The following is a 22494-nucleotide window of genomic DNA, read 5'->3' as shown; positions in this document are numbered from 1 at the left end:
TGTTCACTGGTCAGTGAGCTTCATTTCACATTTTAATTTGTCTTTGGGCTTTTTATTGTCATGTCAGGCCCATCAATACACTCGATTGGGCCTATGATTAATTTAGAAGAGACGATTATCGGCAAATTACATTGTTGTCCTTGGAACTTCAAAAGCTACAAAGAAGGCAAAGGCTAGAACCAGGCTTTGACTACTATCGGCAAATTACATTTTTGTCCTTGGAACTTCAAAAGCTACAATTACAAAGAAGGCAAAGGTTAGAGCCATGGCTTCGACTGCAAAAAAAAAAAACTTTAAACAGAAACTAGGCCGTACTAATTAGCTTGGCAGGTTCAGGTCCAGTGGAGCCTGTGGGCGTATCTGCTGCTTCACTGTTGGTGGGTGAGAATCTTCTACACTCTTTTCTTTCTTTCTTCTCGCTGCTTTTGCTTCTCCTGAAGGGTCGCTAGAGCTTGAGCTTCCTTTCAGTTTCTCATGCTTCTGCTTTGACTTGTCACGGGACTTGTCCACTGTAGGTTGAGTGTGGACTAAGGACGTTGTGGTTGCGCTTGGGACAACACCTGTTGTTTTGTCTCCAACACCTGAAGCCTTGTCGGGACAAGCTGTACTCTCTGATTTTTGTACCAATTGTGTCTGTTTCTTCTTCATCTTCCCTTGATCCTGCGGTAAGAAAAAGGACTGATGAATGATCACACTGCGAGAGATCATGATGGAAAATAAGTTGAGAATATTTTTTTAAAATACCATCTCTTTCCCAAGATTTGCGTGCAATGCTCTCCGTCTTTCTTTTGCCCGGCAAATGGCACGCTTGATCCCGTGATTGTCCATTAATCTGTTTGGCCAGAGTTCAGCTAACTGGAGCATGAATAAATCACAAAAGAAAAATCATTTAGGAAGATTTTATAACAACCAAGGTCTAGTGATTTTGAATGAACTTGGAAAGTAAATAGACCACGAGTGCCAAAAGATAACTTACATTTGCATAAAGCTTTCTGATCTGTGGACCTGAATCTTCATCCAATCCCTAGTATCACCAAAAACAGACCACATACTATGTTCAAACTTCAATTATGGGTCTAATAAAGTGAAAAACATTGTTAAGTAAGGTTGCTAAAATGGAAAATCTTTATTACATCAACAAAGATGTCATATAGATCACACAATTTGTCCTCCAGCGCCTCATCCATGACAAACTTCTTCTTCGTGGACGGAGGAGGATTTTCAAAATCGTCTGATGTTCCAGCTTCATGATTGGTTGCCTGTGATACAGTTGAGAAAAGAACCAATGTATATATGTAAAACACCGGATAAAAAATCCATTTTGAAAATCAGATCACTGAAACTAGTAGAGGAGAAGAGAGGAGGGAGAACCTGGGGTTCCATCAACGGAACTTGTGTTTTTAACGTTTCAATAACTTCATTCTTGATACTTTGAAATCTAGTATCATTTTCTCGTTTTGCAGAGTCGCCGGAATCGATCATGATTTTCAAGTTCCTCTGTAACAATAAAGCATTAGTTAACCCTCAGAGCTTTAGCTCCTTCTCTAATAAAGCATGTCTTGTTAACTCTTTCTGAAACGGGAGAGCTTTAGCCTGGAACTTTCAGAAATTTTCAATTACAAGTATCGGTATACATGGGATAGAGGTTACCTTTAACGATCTAACTTGTATTAGATGACCAACTATGCTCATGAGACGATTAATTAACTCCCCTGATAAATTCCCGTGGCTCGCTTGCTTCAAGAAAATAGAATTTCTAGTCTTTTTAACACATCTGGGAGATTTTAATTTTTTTTTTTAAAAGGACAAGAAGGAGAGCTTAAATACCGCAATCCTAGCAACTTTAGCAAGCTTCAATTTTATGTCTCCTGGCAATCTCCTCTTCACTACTTGGGAAGAGGTATCAGCATCTTGATTATCCGTAGCAGCAGGAGGCCTTGCTGCAATAATTTGGACAAATTGTTTGCTAAATGGTATATAAATTGCCATACATGTAGAGAGAGTGCTCGAACAGTTGAAACTCACATTCAGCGACCACCTTCTCCAATTCCCTGAAGGCTTTCTCAAGTGTGGAGGTTTTAGGTTTGACGTTAGAACCGCCTTTCTTCTAAATAAAGAGAGAGGGGTTATTGCAGGATTATAAACAGAAGTTAAGTATGCAAGAAAAAAGGAATGTAAGCGAGTATTAGCCAGGAAGATAAACCCAGAGTCGAGAAGAAAAATAGAGCAGCAAATAGACAGAAACAACGTTGAATGGATGACAGCTTCATAGCATGACTCATATATACCATCTAGTATCTGAATTCTCCTGATTTACTGCTAATATCTTCGCAATTACAGATCATTTTACAACCTCAGAGCTCAGAGAATCATCATTCTTGGGGGTGTTAAAGATGAAAGACCTCAAAATTCATGCTTCCTACGGATTCTAGACCAGCTAAAATGAGGACTCGTATATGCTTAACATAGCTGGAAAATACTTACAGTTATTTGATTAGACTGTCTGCTTACTGTTGCATTGTCCTGGTCATGCATCCCATTGTTTTCTTTTTGACGTGCTACTGTTGATTTTTCCAAAACAATTGGCCGAGATTTTCCTGGCACGGAATTAGATTGCTGATGAGCACTTTTGCTGCACTTCAGATGAAGGGCGACAGAAGATTCAGCTGCCTTTGACTTCGGACTTGTGGTGTTCCTTGGCTGATGATTCGCTTTATCACTATGCTTCACATTTTCTAAAGACAAGGAGTCATTGCCACTTTGCACTTTCAAAGGAGAAACCGAATCCTGCACTGTCTTTGGATCATTGGACTTTTTCTTTGGAGAGAGCCCAGAAGCAGCTGATTGATCCTGGACTTTCACATTATACAATCAATCGTCTGGACTAGAACTCTAAGGATCCAAAAGTAACTTGTAAGTAATGGTACTACCTTTCCCCCAACCGTCTTAGCAATCTTGGCTTGTTTACTGGATACATCAACAACATCGCCGCAAGGTTTTGCTGACTCTTTCCTTTTCCTTTTCTTTGGTTGTTTGTTCGATGTTGTTGTTGTTGACGGTGCACTGTTGTAGAAAGGAAACACGATTTAGATAATAAATGGAAGATAGTATATTTATAGAGGAGCAACTGGGAAACCTGAATCCTATCGATAACCTACGTGATGTGATAAAATGCAACAATAAGAGGACAAGAAACTTACATCCGTTCTAACTCCCCTTTATTAACAAAAAATCCATCATGCTTAATTGCCGAATCATCGACTTCAAAATACTCATCCTACAATGCAACAAAAAAATTATGAAAACCTTAGATATCAATCAAGATACACTTCGATCACACAAAAAAACATATGAAGGATATATATATATATATACTAACCAATTCAACGTCATCGATAAATGAATCTTCAGTGTCATACTCGTCATCGTCAGGAGCACCATCTAACTCTTCCCCATCACTACTATCTCTCCCCTGAAAAATTTATTCACCGAAACTAAGCATACAACATTCAGAAATTTGTGAAAGAACCAGCCCATCTAACTTGTATGACTAAACAATAGACACAATGGTAAGGAAAAAAATGGAAACACACCATGTAAAGCCTCTCGATCTTCTCTATAACAGCGTTAAAACGATTAGAATGAGGTTGGTCGACCGTCTCACCTTCTACTGGTACCCCCTGCATTGGAATATAACTTGAGAGAGCTTAATGCATATATCAATCATACATTTACACTAATCTGAACAAAATTCATCCTTTCTAGATCAAAAGCATACTCAACTCGTAATCAGCAATTCAACCAAATCACATTCCAAAACCGCAATTCACTATCACTAATCTCAATCATTAGCTTACTCAAACCCTAGAATCAACCCCAATGCGAAGAATCAACGAATCGACACCACAATTCCTCAATTCAACTTCACCAAAAACCTTCCCCGAAACCAATAACGCAACATCTACACACTAACCGGAGCAATCCGAGACTCGAGATTAGGGTTAGCATTAGGAGGCGGCGCGTCAATCGCCGAGACCAACGAGCAATTCCCTTTGCTAGCTTCCTTCATAAGCTTCTTCCACGAGACGTAAGTCGTCTCCCCTTGCCGAAGCTCCACCTTGAGCAATTTCCGATCTCCGGCGGTCAACAGCTTCGCCGAGGGCTTCGAGGATTCGCCGGAAGCTGAACCGCCGTCGGTTGCGGCCTTGGTTTCCCCCATGGGTGATCGGGTCGGGTCGGGTCGGAGTTGGACTCTGTGGAGACCCGGATCGGATATGAGGAGGAGAGGAATCAAGGAGCGGAGATTGTGGGGGAGAGTTTTTTTTTTGATGTGTGAGATTAGAAACTGAGAGGAGGAGTTTTGTTAGAACGTTGCGCGGGATACACACCCAGCAATGACGCTTTGCTTTTCTTTTTTTTTCCTGTTAGAGAGAAAAAAATAACTTATGTTGTTGAGGGCTTTGTGGTCAATTGGCTATACCACGTGACTTGCGAGTTTCTCGATGATGGGCCGGGATAAGTGATATGGGCCGTTGATACAACAAAAAGTGTTGCTTAAGAATATGAACAAATCTCCAAAATAGCACATTTCTAAGTTTATATCACAAAAATAGCACTCAAAAACTAAAATGACCAAAATAGCACATTTCTAAGTTTATCCTTTGAAAATTTTAATGTTTTTTATTTTTCAAAATTTGAAATCTTATCCCAAAACCTCATTTCTCAACTCTAAACCCTAAACCCTAAACTCTAAACCCTAAACCATAAATCATAAACCCTAAACTCTAAACCATAAATCCTAAACTCTAAACCCTAAACCCTAAAATCTAAACCCTAAACCCTAAACTCTAAACCCTAAACCCTAAACCCTAAATCCTAAACCCCATTCTTTAACTCTAAACCCTAAGTTTGTGACTTTTGATAAAACATTAAGTGTTATTTTTGTGACTTTTGACCTTAAATGCTAGTTTGAGAACATAAATTTGATTTAGTGCTATTTTTGTCTTTTTCTCTCAGGGTATTGTATATTTTATGTGGTTATTATATCAATAGATATTGACAAATCAGATTTTAAATCAAACAATATATAAATTAAATATAATTAAATGTATAAATAAATTTAATTACTTTATTATTTCTTATATGTTTGAAACAATAAAAAGTGTGTTTCTCATAAATATTGTACAGCATATTGTTTGTTATTGAAATATCATGTGAACTGCATGAGACGAAGTCAAAGTCCACATTGACCAAGTAACATCAACTTTACGTCCATTAGAAATTGAACCCATGACCTATGAGTTTAGGCCGTCCTCCAACTAGTCTATCACTATTTGCCTACTTGTGTATATAGTTATGATGTTTATATATATAATAACTGTACAATACTGGTATATAAGGCGTGTGGCTGGTGGTATTAGTAGCAAGACGAGTTAGATTTGGTAGTTATATTTCCATCACGTTTATTTATACACTAGGTGGTAATTCGCGCCTTGCGCGGAGTGATGGATTAAAAGAGATTATAACTTTAAAACTATATAGACTAATTTATTGGGGTATTTTAATTATATTTTATGGAAATACATCTAAAAGAGTAAGTAAAGACTTATATAAATTTATTATGAATTTAAGATGAAAAAAAAAGCAAGAGCATTATTGTTTTCATAATATAAATTATGAATATAAAATAAAATGAAACATATGCAAAAGAATAATAAAATATGAAAGAAACAAATTTATAAAGAAACAAATAAAAAATTGATAAAACCACAACTACTGTTAGAAGTGTCTTCAGAACTCGTGGTTTGCAATTCTATAGAAAGCCATAACAAAGTATCAACTTACCAAACTAAACACATATATTTACCAAATTCAGTAAACGAAATGTTATACCTCTTTCTGAAAACATCGATTTCTGGAACATCGTTACTTTCAAAAATAATTTTTGAAACCCATCATTGTTAATCACATTCTTTAATCGACCTTATCATGATAAAAAAAACAATGTAAGCAAAATCAAAGACGAAATTCATGAATTTTTTTTTGTACGTAGAAAAATAGTAGGTTTTGATGTGGATGAATTTCAGTCTAATGTTATATACAGGGATCACTTATAGGGTTTTGCTTATGAAAGATTAGAGAGAAAAAAGTATTATCTCGCCTAAATCAAATCGAATTAATCCCTAACTTTTTGCTGCCAATTTTAAAATTATGGAAAGTAATATAATTAAGAAATCAACGTATAGGAAACAAAATTAACTTTGTAAATTAACTTGATCGAATATAATCAGATTGACGTATTGTGATGGGTTGAGTCCTTAATTTCAGAATCTTGGTGCTTAATCTAAGGAATTGAATAGAATTTGTATATGACTTTAAATTAATAAATAATTGTAGCACAAATTGTTCTAATTTCCATACAAATACTTGTCTGAGTCAAAACTTTCCTATAATAATTTTTCGAATGCTAATTTTTGAATATATAATGGAAAGTAAATAAATTTAATAATATTTGCCCAATATATATGGCATTCAATGTCGATCTTCCGCGTTCTAGTGTGAATCAAGAAATAATTTTTCGAATGCCCAATATATATGGCAATTAATTTATACATTCATTGATTTGAAATATTGGGCAAATATTATTAAATTGCATTGAAAAATTGTCATATATATAGTCACTAAATTTTTTTGGGTACCACCTAGTACATACAAGATTAAAAAGGATTAGATTATGCATTATATTATATATAATATTTAAAATATACGCTTACATAGTACATATACCATTAAAAAAGAAGTTAGATTATGCATTATATTTATGTAGTAAACTATAGTTTATTAGAAATATAGCAACTTTCTACAACGTTGATCAATATATGGTCCTATTTTTTTCAAACTACGAAATGTGTTATCACTCCATATAAAACTCATACACCAATATTATATTTTGTAGAATGAAAATCATCCAATAAAAAATATATGAAATAAAAACTTGTTTACAATGCGATAATGATTACAATACAGTTGACTACTATTGTTAGGTTGCAAAAAAAAATACAGCCAAGAAAGAATGAGAAGATATAAGCATGAAAGCAATAAATACATTTTTAAAACTCGCATGAAAATAAGAGATATATGTATAATCCATCAAAACCAATTATATTATGCATAAACATGAAACTTAAATGTCCAATGGCACTATATGTAATTAGTCTAGGCAAGCAAGGGTTATTCACTAAATGCTATGAGAAGAGCTCTCATGATGACACATAAGTAATGGCAATCTTGATAATAACACATGAGTCAAAGGTTTTTTATTTACAATGCTCCTCAAATAATAGTAAAGGGATCTTGAGAACAGATGTTTTATACGCCTTTGCAGACCATGTAGTTGCATCTTCGACAATGAGAACGCAAATCAATCGCCATTTTTGTATGAGTTGTTAGGTAACGAGAGTGTAAACGTGTTCTCTCTTTAGACCATCTCCAATAGAACTCTATTTTTTTTTCCTATAATTTACACTAAAATATAGTAATTCTATTATATATAGTGTAATTTTTGCTCTAATGATATTACTCTATAATAAAGTAAAGTGAAATGTAGAGGAATATCATATTTTACTATATATTTGGAATGGAAAAGTGACATTCATCTATATTTCACTTTATAATAGAGTAATTCTATTATAATATAATAACACGATCAGAACGAAAGTTACATTATAATAGAATTACTTAATTTTAGTGTAAATTATAAAGAAAAAAAATAGAGTACCGTAGAAGATGCCCTTATTGACGAGCTAAAAGTCTTCTCAGTTGCATTCTCAAGTTTTTAATAACTTTTAAAGAAAAAAGACTTGTTTATAAAGATTCCGAGGGTTATGATATGATTGATAGTGGGTATGTATAATAGTAGTATTTAAAAAGTACGTAGGTTTGGTAGACTCAAATGATTTGTGACACTACGATATGATCGCCATTTGCACTTTTATAACATTATTACGGAAAAGACGCATAAACCATATTATAGGAACGATTAAACAAAACAAATCAAATTGAAACCGGCAATTAGAAGAAAAAGGCAAATAAAAATATCTTACAGTTTGTGCGTCTTTGATTACCACCACTTGGGACCATATTCAACACGGACACGCCCATAGATCTGAATAATATATTTTTTTGTGTAACCGATCTGAATATCTTAAAAATAAACTGGCATTTTGGAAAATATTCATGTAAAAGTTTTTAACTTCTTAAACTGTAAATATTTTTTAAAAGAACACGCATGAAGACCTTAGAACAGAAATTATTTGAGTCCAAGAACAGAAATATGTATTTGTCAACAATCATTTTCATAGGAATCATTGAAATTAGAATAAACAGAAAGTCTTCGAGTCCAATAGGTTGTACATTTTTAGGATTTAAATCGTAAAAATTATATTAATCATGTAGATTTATGGAGAAATTTTTTTTTAAGAGTAATAATAAAAAGTACTAATAATTTCAACAATTAACACAAAACACCAATTTAAGAAAAATATCCGAGAGTCCAAATAGCAAATTAACAAAAAAGATTAAATAAGAAAAGAGAGAAAAAAAAAATCGAAAAGCTCTCATAAAAATAAAAAACTGACGGCTTCGCGTTTGTCTCTTCCCCTCTCTACTTCCGATTCCATCGCAAATCGTCTCCGCCTCTATCTCTCTCTCTCTCTCTCTCTCTCTAGGGTTTTCTCAGCTCCTCGTTTCCCCCAGGCTTACCTTCGTCGTCATTCGCCTAATCGTTTCTGATTCATGAGGTTAGGGTTTCGCTTTCTCGTCTATCTCTTCCAATTTTCCAATTATTTATCATCCATTCAAATCAGGATAGAATCAGAGGATTGTCATCAATGTTGATGCGTCTATTGTATTGGGGTTTGGCTTTTCGTTGACCTTCGATACCTAGATCACGTTTCATACGGGATTCGCTTTACAATCTGCATAGAGTTTGTTTTGATAAAACGCTGCGTTTTGTTTTCAGGTGACATTTAACGATGGATTGCAAGGAGAACGGTGTTAGTGACCCTTCCGGGGATGAGAATCTTACCTCCGCTGCGATGGACATCGGTGGAAGCTTCTCTGAGAAGTCTATGGATTTAGTCACTAGTTTGGAGACTGCACAGGCTGCATCAGTTATAAACCCTGCGATGGAGGAGGACCAGAGGGAGTGCTTTGTAGAGGCTGAGCAAATGGGAGAGGGAAACAGTGTTGGTAAAGAACTTGAGGAAAACTCTGATGCTGTTTGTTGCGTTGATGCTGAGCAAGCTCAAGGATCGGTTTCTGATGCCATTGTGCTTGGTGGTGGCGGCACAGTATTGCCCAAAGGGGGCAGGGAAACAGATGCTGAATCGGGTTTTCTAAATGATGCACCTGAAAAGGTTGAGTCTTCGGAAACTGCTAAAGATATAGAGAATGATAAAGCTGGAAGTGATGGTTTTGATGGAGGAAATAACGAACCATCGAGTGATGATGTTTCTCTCATTCGGAGTTGTCCCTTTCCAGATACAGTATTGGATTCTGGGGGTTTGGGTTGCAGTGAGACAGAGAATCGTGTGAAGTCTTCTAGTGATGGTGATGGCAATATCCCTCTCGTGGTGTCCTCTTCATCAGCTGTTCCAGAAATGTTAAGTAATAGTGATGGTGGTCTGCGCTCATGTGATCTTGATGACATCGTAGACAAAGAGACGATCGATCCAGATTCGAGGTTGGTACATGAGGATGAGCTGCATACTGATCTTTCTGACAAGAATGAAACACTGCTAAAGAACCACGTGGGGAATACATCAAGTGAAAGTGATGTGGCTGGTATGAATGATGATGTGGCTGTGGTACATGAGGATGAGCTGCATACTGATCTTTCTGACAAGAATGAAACACTGCTAAAGAACCATGTGGGGAGTTCATCAAGTGAAAGTGATGTGGCTGGTATGAATGATGATGTGGCTGCTGATCCGAGAGGTCAAAGTTTCAGTCGGACATCACCTATAGAGGAAAATACCTCTGGTGTAGAAGCCAACGCCCCTATTACCGACCCTTCTTTGGTGAGGAGTTTTCCGTTGAAGTTTGGTAATGGAGTCATTGGAGCTCGTAATCCTGAAAACGCAGTGGAGTCGATCAGGATAGTAGATGGCAATGGCAGAATAGGTGGTGAAGTTGCTTCTGCATCTGGGACTAGCGAGTCTTCACCTCGAAGGAGGTCCCGAGTCGGTAAACAGGGTAATCTTTCGCAGACCAATCTGAGTGCTCCTCTTCCGAGAAAATCCTCTAGAAAGAAACAATCAGAAAGAAATTTGGAATCAATTTTTAACTGTTCGAAGCAGAAGAGGAGCTCTGTTTCAAAACCAGACCGTTCATCTCAGTGGGGATTGCCATGTAGGACCGCTGAAATCTTCTTACAGAGCAATAATATTCCTTATGGTAGACCTCCGCATCACGAAACAAAGCAACCTCAGAACAGTCCTAAAAATGGAGAGCATACCCAAGCATCAAGTGGCTCTTGCCTTCGTTTGAAAGTTAAATTTGGTAAGTCAGGTGGCCAAAATCCTTTGAACATTACAGTCTCTAAGGTCAGTGGCAACTCTTTGCCTGCTGGTGGTATTGTTAAGGCCGGAAAAGGTTTAGAGTTTCCAGGGCCTGCAGATATTGTCGAGGATAAACTCCAGATTGTGGAAACTAGAGAGCAGTTAAAAGAGAAAAACAATCCCTTGGAGAAACTTTCATGTCGGCTGTTATCTGTTTCTATTACGGATGAGAAAAAGAACCAAGACGCTGGGGGGTTATGTAGGAAGCTAGGTGGTGATGTTTTAGATGAGGGTACACACCTTTCCTCTAGTATTGTGGTTGAAGAGGGCGAGAGGGCTAATGGAACCCGGCCCCTAGACTCTGAAACTTCACCAGATTCAGAAGTTATCAACTCTGTGCAAAAGGATTTGCCTCATGGTTTTTCCAGCACTGCAGAAGACCTGGTCAACACGAACAGAGGATTAGAAAAACAAGATGAATTGCTTGCTTCAGTATCTCCTTTGGAAAATGGTTCACATCTAATTCCCAACGCCAAAAAAGGTAAACATCCTAATAAGTCAAAAGGTAATGGAACAAGAAAAGGGAACTCCAAGTCCAAGTCTGCCAAAGGCGGGAGAAAAAATGAATCTCACGAGGGGTTAGAGAAACACAGCTTTATAAATAGGAGTGCTGGAAGTGATGATAGTAAAGATCATGAAGTAGGAAGAGCGGAGTCTAACGAAACAACAGGTACGCCCTTTTGATTAGCTCTAAGTTCGTTGTCTATACCCCTCTTACACTATTTTATAACACCTGATGAGCATCCCAATGTTTTTCCTTTCTTTATGAAGCTTCCACTCTTTTTGAATACACAAATGATTAAGTTGGTTGCATATTATGTGAACTCGTGTAATAGGTGCTCTTTTGGACGCTAATATGGGAAAAGCCTTTGCCATTAATGGCGCCATATCGCAAGATGTTATTCATGGGGAAGCGGTCATGGACCTTACTATTGAGGATAGCTCTCCCACAGAGAGTGCTTGGGTTCGATGCGATGATTGTTTTAAATGGAGACGAATACCTGCTTCTGTGGTAGGGTCAATTGACGAGAGCTCGAGATGGTATGTATGCATATGAACTTGTTTCGATGAAACTCCTAGATGAAAAGTGTGTTGCATATGATAGTTCATCTTGTTGCGGTTTACATATTTGTGTAAACTTCTGTGCTTGTCGTGTTTGCATCAAATATAACCTTTTATCAAAATTTCCATTGTGCTTGATAGGTTTTACTTGATATTTTTGCAACTTCAGATCGTGTGTCAAATGTTTACATTTAGATTTAGTGTCAAAATGCATTTGCTTTTTATGTCTTCCAAAATTGCTACATCGCTCATCTATTGTTATTTGTTGTAGTCTTTCTCTATATCTAATATGAATTTTCTGTTGTTTAAAGGATCTGTATGAACAACTCAGAGAAAGAATTTGCTCATTGCTCAATCTCTCAAGAGATGTCAAATGAAGAAATTAATGAACAGTTGGGCATAGGACAGGATGAAGCAGATGCATACGACTATGAGGCGGCTAAAAGGGGGAAAGACAAGGAACAGAAGAGCAAACGTTTGCCAGGTGCTTAGAGTTCAGTATTAGTGTACAATAGGAAACTATCATATGATTTTTTATGTATTCAGTTCTTGATTATGTTTTTCTTACCCGTAATTATGTAGTTAACAAAAAGGCGTGCTTCAGGGCCATAAAAACAAACCAGTTTCTTCATCGTAACCGTAAAAATCAAACAATTGACGAGGTTAATTTTCTTGTATCTTTTAAGTTATGTTAGTAATGATTTAGTAGAAATGTGTTTCCGCTGTCAGTATTGTCCTTCTCTAGAGCTATTACTTAGTTATCATGTTTCCTTCTATTTTGGACAGATAATGGTTTGTCACTGCAAACCACCACCTGATGGTAGACTGGGTTGTGGAGAAGAATGTCTCAATAGAATGCTTAACATTGAATGTCTCCATGGTACATGCCCTGCTGGCGATCTATGCTCAAATCAGCAGGTGTGATGTCTAGTTTGCAAGAAAAAGCGTTACATTCACAGTCATGTTATATCTTTCTGAAATCTTTTCCCATATTTCTGCAGTTTCAAAAACGGAAGTATGTTAAGTTTGAGAGATTCCAATCGGGTAAGAAGGGTTATGGCCTGAGATTGCTTGAGGATGTACGTGAGGGACAGTTCCTTATTGAATACGTTGGAGAGGTATGCTTCTGATGATCGTTCAACTTTGGGAAGGTGTAATCAGTTGTAGATGGGATTTTGTCAGCCTACAGTTTTTTTTCCGTACATGTGCTTTTTCTTAAACGCGTATACCGTGAGTTAGCCAATAGATATGGATCATCTCCTTGTGTAACAGGTGCTTGATATGCAATCTTATGAGTCTCGTCAGAAGGATTATGCTTCCATGGGTCAGAAACATTTCTATTTCATGACACTGAATGGGAATGAGGTAAACGTTTATACTTTGCTTGTTGCGCTTGTAATAATTGTATCTATGTTGCATCTTGCAATAACTTTGTTAATGCAGGTAATTGATGCTGGTGCAAAGGGAAATTTAGGGCGTTTCATTAACCATAGTTGTGAACCAAACTGCCGTACGGAAAAGGTGACTATTATGCCTTCTTTGCTTTATCACGAATGCTTCTAAACTCACTGATAAAAATCTGAATTGGAAACTTCTTCTTGAGCTTGCTGCCTCGTTGTTAATTTATGTGTATGTTTTTCATTTTATTTATTTATTAAATGCTGTTGCAGTGGATGGTGAATGGTGAAATTTGCGTTGGAATATTCTCCATGAAAGACCTTAAGAAGGTAGGCTCTCTCACACTCTGTGATATTGAATTCCAGTAGAAACTGTATAGTCAAAAGGCCAACTAATTTTGAAGTATGTTTGATGAAAACACTATGGTGTTGCGACCTTTTCAAAGTGAACACAGTAATTAACATGCTAACATAAATACATAACGCCAAATCCAAAAGGAATCAAGGTGTGAATAGAATAATAACAACAATAATGATTTTTTTTTTAAATATGTATGTTGCATTGCCAGGGTCAGGAGTTGACATTTGACTACAACTATGTGAGGGTTTTTGGTGCCGCTGCCAAAAAGTGTTACTGTGGATCATCACATTGCCGAGGTTACATTGGGGGAGATCCTTTGAACGGTGATGTAGTTGTTCAAAGTGATTCAGATGAAGAGTATCCCGAACTTGTGATCCTTGATGATGACGAAAGTGGGGAAGGAATCTTAGATGCAACGTCTAAGATCTTCATGGATGGTGCTGACATGCAAATGCCGCAGAACTCTACAAAGGTTGATGATTCCAAGGACCTTGCTTCTCAATCGCCTAGCTCAGTATCTGTAAAACTTCCAGAGAGCGAGGTTCTTCCATCTTTTCAACCGACCGAAGCATCCAAGGAACTTTCGACAGACATGCCTGTCATTGATGTCCAGCAGGAGGTTCTTGAAAAGAAGACTAAAGGCGCATCTCCCGCCTCCAAGTCTATCAGCAGACTGTCCTCGGATGGTGCAAATTCTGATAAGACAGTAAAGCATGGATCTGGTGAAGATATAAAGATACTTTCACGACCCCGCCCTCGTACAAAAACTTCGCGTTCATCGGGGTCCAGCAAGCAAGCTCTTCCTGGTGTTAACAAAGCACAGACTACACCAGTCAAAAAGTTGCAACAGCAGCCCATCAAATCTAAAGGATCAGAGGAAGTTTCTCCCAGCGGGCGTATTGAAACATGTATGGTACTAGTATTAGACGTGAATTGCTAAAAATACCAAAATCATTTAGTCATACTCGCTAATAACATCACCAAATTTGCAGTTGAAGGGAAACTGAACGAGTTACTAGATGCTGGGGGAGGGATAAGCAAGCGGAGGGTAAGTTACATAGCATTTTACTTTCCCATTTTTATTAGTTATGCTGCAAGGTTGAAAACATCATCTTCGCTCTCTTCTAAGGGTTATTTATTGGTTTGTGATTCTCGTTCTTGTACATCCTTGGCGTGATTCTCATCTTAATACCCCCCCACCCCATTATTCAGCAACAGTACATTGCATTATCTAAGTTCCTTTTCCTTTTTTTAAACAAACAGGATTCAGCAAAGGGCTACTTGAAACTGCTGCTTCTCACTGCTGCTTCCCGGGGCAATGCCAATGAAGGAATTCAAAGGTCTCCAAGCATTTTAACCTGCTTATCTTAGTTACCATAGTATATTTATTACACTCTGCATCTGTTGCCTGAATTTTCTACTGTTTTTTTTTGTGAAACCATTGCAGCAATCGAGATCTTTCAATGATTCTTGATGCCCTTTTGAAGACAAAGTCACGAACTGTTTTGGTGGACGTAATCAACAAGAATGGTACGTCTAACTTCTTTTAGTATGTTACCTTGGCCTGTCCTTTTTCTTTATTGTATGAATTAACCTCCAAACACATCCAGGTCTGCAAATGTTACACAATATCATGAAACAATACCGGAGGGATTTTAAAAAGACCCCAATACTCCGAAAACTTTTGAAGGTACATTCCTTGTTACCTGTTGCTTCTGTTTATATACTGGTCAGAACACACTCGGCACTTTTTAGTTAAGTGATAATACCAACCCAAAGGCAGTTCTTCTTTCATCTTAGCCAATGTGAAATATTCATTAAATATGGTGTGAAATGACTGTGCAAAGTGAATAAATACCGAAGAGTTTGAAGATTTTCTAGATAATACGTTCTTAAATTCTAGGTTGCTTACTATTAATATCACTTGCTTTGCTTCAGGTATTAGAGTATCTTGCCACGAGGGATATTCTTGCACTGGAGCATATAGTCAGACCACCTCCTTACGCAGGGATGGAAAGGTCAGTAAATTTTATCAAGGCTATGTCGCCTGTGTCTTTTTTTTTTTCTTCTACTTAAATAATTTTATGACATTTCATGTTTATCTCTGTGCAGCTTCAAGCAGTCTATTCTAACACTCACCGAGCATGATGACAAACAGGTACCTCGCGTCCCATATACCCCTTATGAACTCTATTGAATCATGAACTCTTGAACACCATATGACATTTCATCTTTATCTATTTGTTATACTTTCTAGTTTCCAATTGGTTTCATGTGTATATGCCTGCAGGTGCATCAAATTGCGAGGAACTTCCGAGACAGATTTATCCCTAAGCATTTAAGAAAACCTTGGCGCATCGACAGAGAAGAGAGATCGGAGTCTAGAAGATCACCTATAAACAGCAGATTCAGATCATCACAAGAACCTAGATATGATCATCATTCGCCAAGACGTGCAGAACCATTTGCCTCAAGGGCTGCAACTCCCGAAACACCTTCTGTATCCGACGGGTGCATACAACCAACCTCCTCCAGCCTTCCCGAGACAAATGGACGCAAGCGTAAAAGCAGATGGGACCAGCCGTCTACTTCCAAAGAGCAACGAACCATGACAGATGTCCAAGACGACCTTCCACCCGGGTTCTCATCGCCTTGCACTGATGCGCCTAATGCAGTCACTGCACAGCCACAAGCAAAGTTCCTCTCTCGGTTAACAGTCTCCTATGGGATCCCGCTTAGCATCGTTCATCAGTGTGGTTTACCCTGCAAAGACGACCCCAGTAGCTGGTCCGTTGCTCCTGGGGTGCCGTTCTCTCCGTTTCCACCTTTACCACCTGTTACTCACGGCGAGTTTTTCGCTAATAAGAGAAACGGAACAGTCTCGGACTCTCCAAAGCGGAAGAGAGAGTTTTCATCTGATATAGGAACAAGTTACTTTCGGCAACAGAAACAGAAAGTTCCTCCATGGATACGATACAACGGGTGGGAGAAAACAGCAAACAGCTCCATACCTGAGGCATCTAACTTTAGAGAAGAAGATCAACAATCAAGAAAATCTTGAATTTAGAGAGAGAAGTACATTCCATGAAAGTTAAAACAATGCAGCTCTTGATGAGAATTACAGTAAAGTCCTCTTCAGGGGAATCATGTGCTTTTCTTCCCCCTTTTGGTATATTCTAAATTCTTTTGTTTAATGACTAAAAGCCAGAAAAAAAAACACTTCATTTTATGAGTAAAAGTTATATTTCACATTCTTTATTCACATTACAAACTTCTTATAAATAAACATTCTTGGTACAGACTTTTCTCAACTTTACAATTTTATGTAAAAATGAACATTCAAAGTGGGAAAACATTAAAAACATGACAAAGAAAAACCAAAATATTTTTTAACAATTCAATATTTTCTTAGCAAGCTTCGGACTCTAACAAACATCCAAGTCTTCAAAAGCGTTACATACTTTCTCCACCCATTAAAGTACCTTCCAACAACCTTCTTGTAGCTCGGTCTACTCCTCACAACCACCCAATACTCAGCAAGATTCTTCCTGCTACTTATATACTCCTCTTCCAAATCCAGCAGCGATAACCGAGCTAGCACAGGCACCAGCATCACATCAGCCATGCTAAACTCATTCCCCGCCACATAACTAGTCCCCTCTAGCTTGCTCTCAACCTCATCAAGAAGCCTGAGCAAATGGTCTTTGCTTCTCCTCAAAGCTTCAGGGTCTTTTAGTTTGTCTTCTGTGTCATACGCTTCCCTTAGCTTCCTATGGTAAGCACTAGCCAAGTCCGGAGACTCAGCCATACGTGCAATCATAACCATCCTCAAGAACTTGGAAACATAGAGGCGACGGTTATCAGGGATGTGAGCAAGTGTGAATAGCTTGGAGTCCCATTCTCTAATCTTCCGCATCCATTCAAGTACTTCTCTACCAAAAGTAGCATCCTCTACACCAGAAGACACCTCAGCTATTCTCTCCAAGTACCTAACCAAAATTTAATTAACTTTTAATTACTATTTTACCATAAAGAGTTGTTTTTTTGTTGATAAACCCTATCGGCCCGATCATGGATCCACCATGTAAACCACTTGTGCCGAAGCCCAAGTGATGATAATTTAGTTCCCAGAGGGAATCGAACCCAGGACTGACGTGGCTACACACCCACCAAGCGTCCAAGCCCCAAGAGATTACCACTTGGCTACCACCACTTGGTTAATAGTTATTATTTAACGATGGTGAGAAAGTGTAGCGTACTCTATGATCTCAATAGTGTCCAAAATGATGTGAGAACCGTTTCTGAAAACGGGAAGCTTGGCGTTGGGATTCATCCTAAAGAAGGTAGAGTCCATGTGCTTGCCTGTGATGGGATTCACATGGTACGATGTGTAATCAATGCCTTTCTCTTCCAAAGCTAGTCTCACTCTCTGGCTGTCTAATGAGTATGGATGATGATATAACTGCATTGCTTCGGACCCAAGACCAAAACTATTGTCCAAAAGCTGCAGCATCAAAGACAATAAAACACATTCAAATCAAAACCTAAGCTGTCTTATTATACAAATAGACAGATTTTAATTATATTCAAGAAATTAAAACCGAACAAGAAGTCATCAACTGATAAAACACTTTAACACATTAAAACACCAAATTAACATTACATGAGACTCCTAATCTATAATAGGTATCGAATCAAAACACACGAGGGTTAATACAGAACAGGGCTTAGATTGAAGCAAACAAAGACGAGACATGTTCTTACCAAACAAAAGGAGAAGACTTTCGAGAACAAGAACTGAATCAAAGTAAAACCCTTTCGTGGTTTCTTGAATTGAGGGGAGGATTCTCCTTTTTAAAGTTTTGTCCTTTTTTAATCTCTTGTAAAAGGGAGACACAGAAGTACTATACAGCTAAGATTTCCTCTGAATTAATTTCCGGAAAATGCGAGTATCTAATTCTCCTGAGCGTTAATGTGTACTCGCTCTCTCATGTTGCCACGTGATATGTGCGTACTGCTTCTAGTCAACCCTCCTGAGTCAATAGCGCATTTAATACGGTTAATTAGGGATGGGCAAATAAATCGAACCCGAAAACTCGAACCGAATCTGATTCGATAAAAATGAATCCGAACCGATCCGAACCCGGTATAAATACCGAATGGATCTTGGTTTATGGTATATCGGGTTATGGGTATTATCTGAACCGAATCTGAAATCTAAATGGATATCCGATAGAACCTGAAACATTTAAAATTCTCAGAAATAACTTGTACCAAACATGATCTCAATTCCTATTCAAAATCTCTGTTCAAAAACGCGGCCGCCTAGCCGATTAATCGCCCGGCTAGGCGCTCGGCGGCAAGGGACCGCAACGACTATAGCCAATGCGGCACAACTACTCGGTTGACCGAATAATCAGACGACTAACCGATTAATCGGTTTTAAATCGATTTTTCAGCCGTCTAAACCCGATCAAATTTGGACTATTGGGCTACTATTGGGCTTATTTTAAAACCCAGTTGCAAGCTACCAAAGTAACTCTGAGCGACTACTTTTTATAAGCGTCCTCATCAGCTTCCCTTCGTATCCTTTACCGATGTGGGACTTTACTTCATATGTGTTTTAAAATTCTTTTGTTTAAAATTGAATATAACACACCCGAGGTTCGAACACATGACCTTATACACCATGGTTATCACCAAACGCGAATAGACCACGGTATACTTCGTGGTTTATGCTTATATTATCGTTTATATGACATACCTTTAATAAAAAATAAAATATGACATTCACCTATGCTAACAATTAACTGTTGTTAAACTAATAAATATAAATTTCAATAATAACATACAAAAAATATTAAATTCTAATACATTTATATTATATATTTAATTTAAATATTACAATAAATAAAATAATAATTAAAACTAATCCCCGCATATACCCCGATTAATCCCCGAGTTTTTGGTAACTCGCTAGGCCCGAGGTTACCGCCCGACTAGCGCCTAGCGTAGTTTCGAACATGGTTCAAAATATATTGAACATCTAAAATAATTATCTATTATACGAAGATTGATGGTTGAAGGTTAAAGTTTTTAGATTTTGGTTTTGTTTTCATTGAATAATATTTTTTATTTCATGAGAACTTAGTTTTCGTTTTATGTTTTCATTTATTTGGTTTTCTTTCGATCAATAACTATATTTAACTTTCATTTGATTTTGAATGATCGCATTTGATGTTCCTTTCTTTTTTTTGAACCGGTTTTATTTATGTTTTTGTTACAAAATATGTACAAATCAAGTATTTTAAAATCGAAGAACTGATTTTACTTATTTTTTTGATTTTACTTATTTTTTGGTTATGAAGTAGATAAAAATCATGTACATTTAAACCGAAGAACCGATTGGGACCCGAACTCAAAAGTACATCGGGTTGTACCGGTTCTTTGAAGATTTACTAACCCCGACCCGAACCCGATAGAACCTGAACCGGTTCCGAACCAAATTTTCATATAACCCGAATGGGGTTGATTTTGATAAACCCAAAAAACCTAAACCCGATTGGACTAAACCGAAATCCGATTGGGACTCCGAATGCCCATGCCTACGGTCACCTCAAGGGTGCATCTGTCTTTTTTGGTATTTTGCCAACTTGATCTTCATTTTTCTTTACAACCTGAATTATTGGTTCTATTATTGCATTTATATTTTACTACTTTTTCTCAATATTTAAAAAGGGAATGAAAAATAGACAATTTTAAAAATATTTTCTGAATGGAGAAACTCTTTAATCTGGTAGCTCAGCAGCTTGTCACGGCCCGGTTTAACCCAAAACGTCCATGAAGACAACCAAAGATCGGGTCGGGCCAAAGGTGAATCAAGCCCACTCCACTAAGTATTTTCTTAAGCTTTAAGTCTTTTGTAAAATATCTTAGGAATGGAGAAGTGTAGAGAAGTGTAGAGAAGTGTAGAAAAGTGTAGAAGGTTGTGGAACACTTGAGAAGAAGTTTCACAACCGTTAGATCGGTTTGATCTGAGCCGTTCGTTGAAGAAGAGAAAGTGTATATAAAGGGGATCACCCCTCACTTGTAAAGACACCAAGTTTTAATAAGAAAACACTTCTACAAACTCTCTCTCTCTCTAAAAATCACCCATACTCTCTCTAAGTGCTGAGCGAGTTGTCCGAAAGGCTGACTTAGCAAACCACAAGGGTGAAAGTTGCTAAGGCCGCACGTCCTGATTGCTGCGAAGAAATCAGTCCATGACAGTTGGTATCAGAGCAGAGGTACGATCCAGACAAGGGGAGACTCTGGCCGAGTGGAGAAAATGGCTAAGGGAGATAAACAAAGAGAAGGGAGCTCACAGTCCGGCGTGGAGGAGCGTGGAAGGGAGTCCACGGCCACACGTGCTGGCACCCAGCGGGAAAAGAGTGTTTCTCGTGAGGCTCTGGGTGTGGCTGTGGGCGAGATGGGTGAGAAGCTCGAGAGGGTCGAGCATACCGTCACTGAGCTGGAGAGTGTTGTGTTCGGTGGGCTTGAGGAAGTCAAGCAAAATGCTGCCGACTTGGACTCTCGGTTCATTCGGCTCGAGGAGCTGGTGACGGGATCCATGCAGGCTTTGCGTGATGACATCGAGGGGATGAAGGCACGCTTTACTGCGATGGAGGAAGACATCACGCTGGTCAAGAGGGCAAGCGCAAACGCTGAAGCCGTTGGCGGAACCAATTTTGGTAAGGTTGAACTTCCGAAACCAAACCGGTTCAACGGTGTGCGGGACGCCAAGGAGGTCGAGAATTTCCTTTGGCAGATGGAGATATACTTCGACAATCTCAACGTGGTGGCTGAGAATGCGAAGGTGAAGGCTGCGACGTCCTACCTGTCGGACACAGCCATGCTATGGTGGCGAAGGAAACATTCCGAGATCGAGCAAGGAACATGCCGGATCGATACTTGGGATGATTTCAAGAAAGAGTTGAAGCGGCAGTTCTACCCGGAGAATGTCGTATATGAGGCTCGCAAGAAGTTGAGGGAACTTCGACAGCGTGGCTCGATCCGGGACTATGTGAAGGAATTCACAACGCTCATGCTCCAGATTCCGAACATGACCGCGGAGGATCTTGTGTTCTACTTCACTGATGGACTGCAATCTTGGGCCAAGCAAGAGTTGCAGCGTCGGGGAGTCAAGACGGTGGACGAAGCCATCGCGGTGGCCGAGTCACTAGTTGACTTCCGCACCTCTGGTCCGTCCGAGTCCTCGAAGAAGAAGGAGCAGGTCGTGGCCAAAGGTGGGGGAGCAAAACGGGATACTGCCCGACCATCCAACTCAAGGAGTTTTGAGAAGGGTGCTCGTCGGGAAGACTTCGAGGCAAGGAAAAAGTCCTTCGTTCCGAAGGGAGGATGCTTTGTGTGCAAGGGGCCACATGCAATGAAGGACTGCCCGAAGATGGGGTCGTTATCGGCTATCATGGAGTGTCGGGACACCGAGACTCCAGCAGAGGAACCAGGGAAGATGGGGTCGTTGCAACTTCTCAACGCCCTGAAGTCTAACCCGGTAGTGAAGCCGACGGGTAAAGGGCTCATGTACGTTGAAGCTCGGATCAACGATAAGCCGACCCGAGTGATGGTGGACACGGGCGCCACTCACAACTTCATGGCGATAGACGAAACCGTGAGACTTGGGGTCAGGTGGTCCAAGAAGGATGGTTGGATGAAGACGGTGAACGCAAAGGCTCAACCCGTCAATGGGGTAGCTCGAGGGGTCGGGATGAAGCTGGGAAGCTGGAGCGGCCTGGTGAACTTCTCAGTCATTCCCATGGATGACTTCAAAGTAGTCTTGGGTATGGACTTCATGAGACGAGTCTCAGCCATACCCATGCCTGCGTTGAGCTCGGTATGCATCCTCGAGAAGGGATCACCGTGCATGATTCCGGCCTTAGAAGAGAAAATCGAGGAGACGAGGCAACTATCGGCGATGCAGCTCACCAAGGGGGTGAAAAAGGGTGAACCCACGTTTTTGGCCATGATGAAGGTGGAGGATGAGCCCAATAACGTTGAG

At 38.9% G+C, this 22494-nt stretch overlaps 3 protein-coding genes across 5 annotated transcripts; 1 reads left to right on the top strand and 2 right to left on the bottom strand.

The window, feature by feature from the left end:
* Positions 1 to 97: 97 nt before the first annotated feature.
* LOC106365949 (ubinuclein-2-like) lies at positions 98 to 4426 on the bottom strand. 3 transcript variants are annotated; one of them, XM_022714189.2, is made up of 15 exons: positions 3974 to 4424; positions 3594 to 3680; positions 3380 to 3472; positions 3201 to 3277; positions 2931 to 3063; positions 2485 to 2850; positions 2026 to 2107; positions 1828 to 1940; positions 1651 to 1737; positions 1372 to 1497; positions 1134 to 1259; positions 977 to 1024; positions 745 to 855; positions 316 to 660; positions 98 to 233 (listed from the first exon to the last, which is right to left on the bottom strand). In XM_022714189.2, the coding sequence occupies exons 1-14, from the start codon at positions 4217 to 4219 to the stop codon at positions 319 to 321; spliced, it is 2037 nt and encodes a 678-aa protein (XP_022569910.2). In that variant the 5' UTR covers positions 4220 to 4424; the 3' UTR covers positions 98 to 233; positions 316 to 318. The 3 variants fall into 3 exon arrangements, with proteins under 3 accessions (XP_022569910.2, XP_048617480.1, XP_048617479.1); XM_048761523.1 differs by having other exon boundaries at positions 98 to 660; positions 2026 to 2104; positions 3974 to 4426; XM_048761522.1 differs by having other exon boundaries at positions 98 to 660.
* A 4143-nt stretch (positions 4427 to 8569) lies between these two features.
* LOC106365950 (histone-lysine N-methyltransferase ASHH2-like) lies at positions 8570 to 16692 on the top strand. Its single transcript, XM_022714191.2, is given in 19 exon segments — positions 8570 to 8798; positions 9020 to 11289; positions 11456 to 11660; positions 11993 to 12165; positions 12264 to 12343; positions 12468 to 12599; positions 12683 to 12799; positions 12954 to 13046; positions 13125 to 13202; positions 13352 to 13408; positions 13648 to 14347; positions 14432 to 14487; positions 14703 to 14779; positions 14887 to 14969; positions 15050 to 15129; positions 15378 to 15457; positions 15552 to 15597; positions 15730 to 16452; positions 16454 to 16692. Coding segments are annotated over 18 exon segments (5118 nt in total). The 5' UTR covers positions 8570 to 8798; positions 9020 to 9032; the 3' UTR covers positions 16535 to 16692.
* LOC106392176 (glutathione S-transferase TCHQD) lies at positions 16664 to 18416 on the bottom strand. Its single transcript, XM_013832963.3, has 3 exons — positions 18204 to 18416; positions 17699 to 17943; positions 16664 to 17428 (listed from the first exon to the last, which is right to left on the bottom strand). The coding sequence occupies exons 2-3, from the start codon at positions 17905 to 17907 to the stop codon at positions 16837 to 16839; spliced, it is 801 nt and encodes a 266-aa protein (XP_013688417.1). The 5' UTR covers positions 17908 to 17943; positions 18204 to 18416; the 3' UTR covers positions 16664 to 16836.
* Positions 18417 to 22494: the final 4078 nt, after the last annotated feature.

Source organism: Brassica napus, chromosome C6 (genome assembly GCF_020379485.1).
Source record: "Brassica napus cultivar Da-Ae chromosome C6, Da-Ae, whole genome shotgun sequence".
Classification (NCBI taxonomy): Eukaryota; Viridiplantae; Streptophyta; class Magnoliopsida; order Brassicales; family Brassicaceae; genus Brassica; species Brassica napus.
Note: the sequence above shows the minus strand (reverse complement) of the source record. Positions and strands in the feature narration are given on the sequence as shown.

What these genes read in the sequence shown, in the direction of transcription:
- LOC106365949 (XM_048761522.1), bottom strand. Translation starts at nt 4,219, where the DNA reads ATGGGGGAAACCAAGGCCGCAACCGACGGCGGTTCAGCTTCCGGCGAA. An exon ending in CTAAAGTTGCTAGGATTGCG is followed by an intron (nt 1,738 to 1,827) that starts GTATTTAAGCTC and finishes ATTTTCTTGAAG; the next exon opens with CAAGCGAGCCACGGGAATTT. An exon ending in TACAAGTTAGATCGTTAAAG is followed by an intron (nt 1,498 to 1,650) that starts GTAACCTCTATC and finishes TTATTGTTACAG; the next exon opens with AGGAACTTGAAAATCATGAT.
- LOC106392176 (XM_013832963.3), bottom strand. Translation starts at nt 17,907, where the DNA reads ATGCAGTTATATCATCATCCATACTCATTAGACAGCCAGAGAGTGAGA. An exon ending in GACACTATTGAGATCATAGA is followed by an intron (nt 17,429 to 17,698) that starts GTACGCTACACT and finishes AATTTTGGTTAG; the next exon opens with GTACTTGGAGAGAATAGCTG.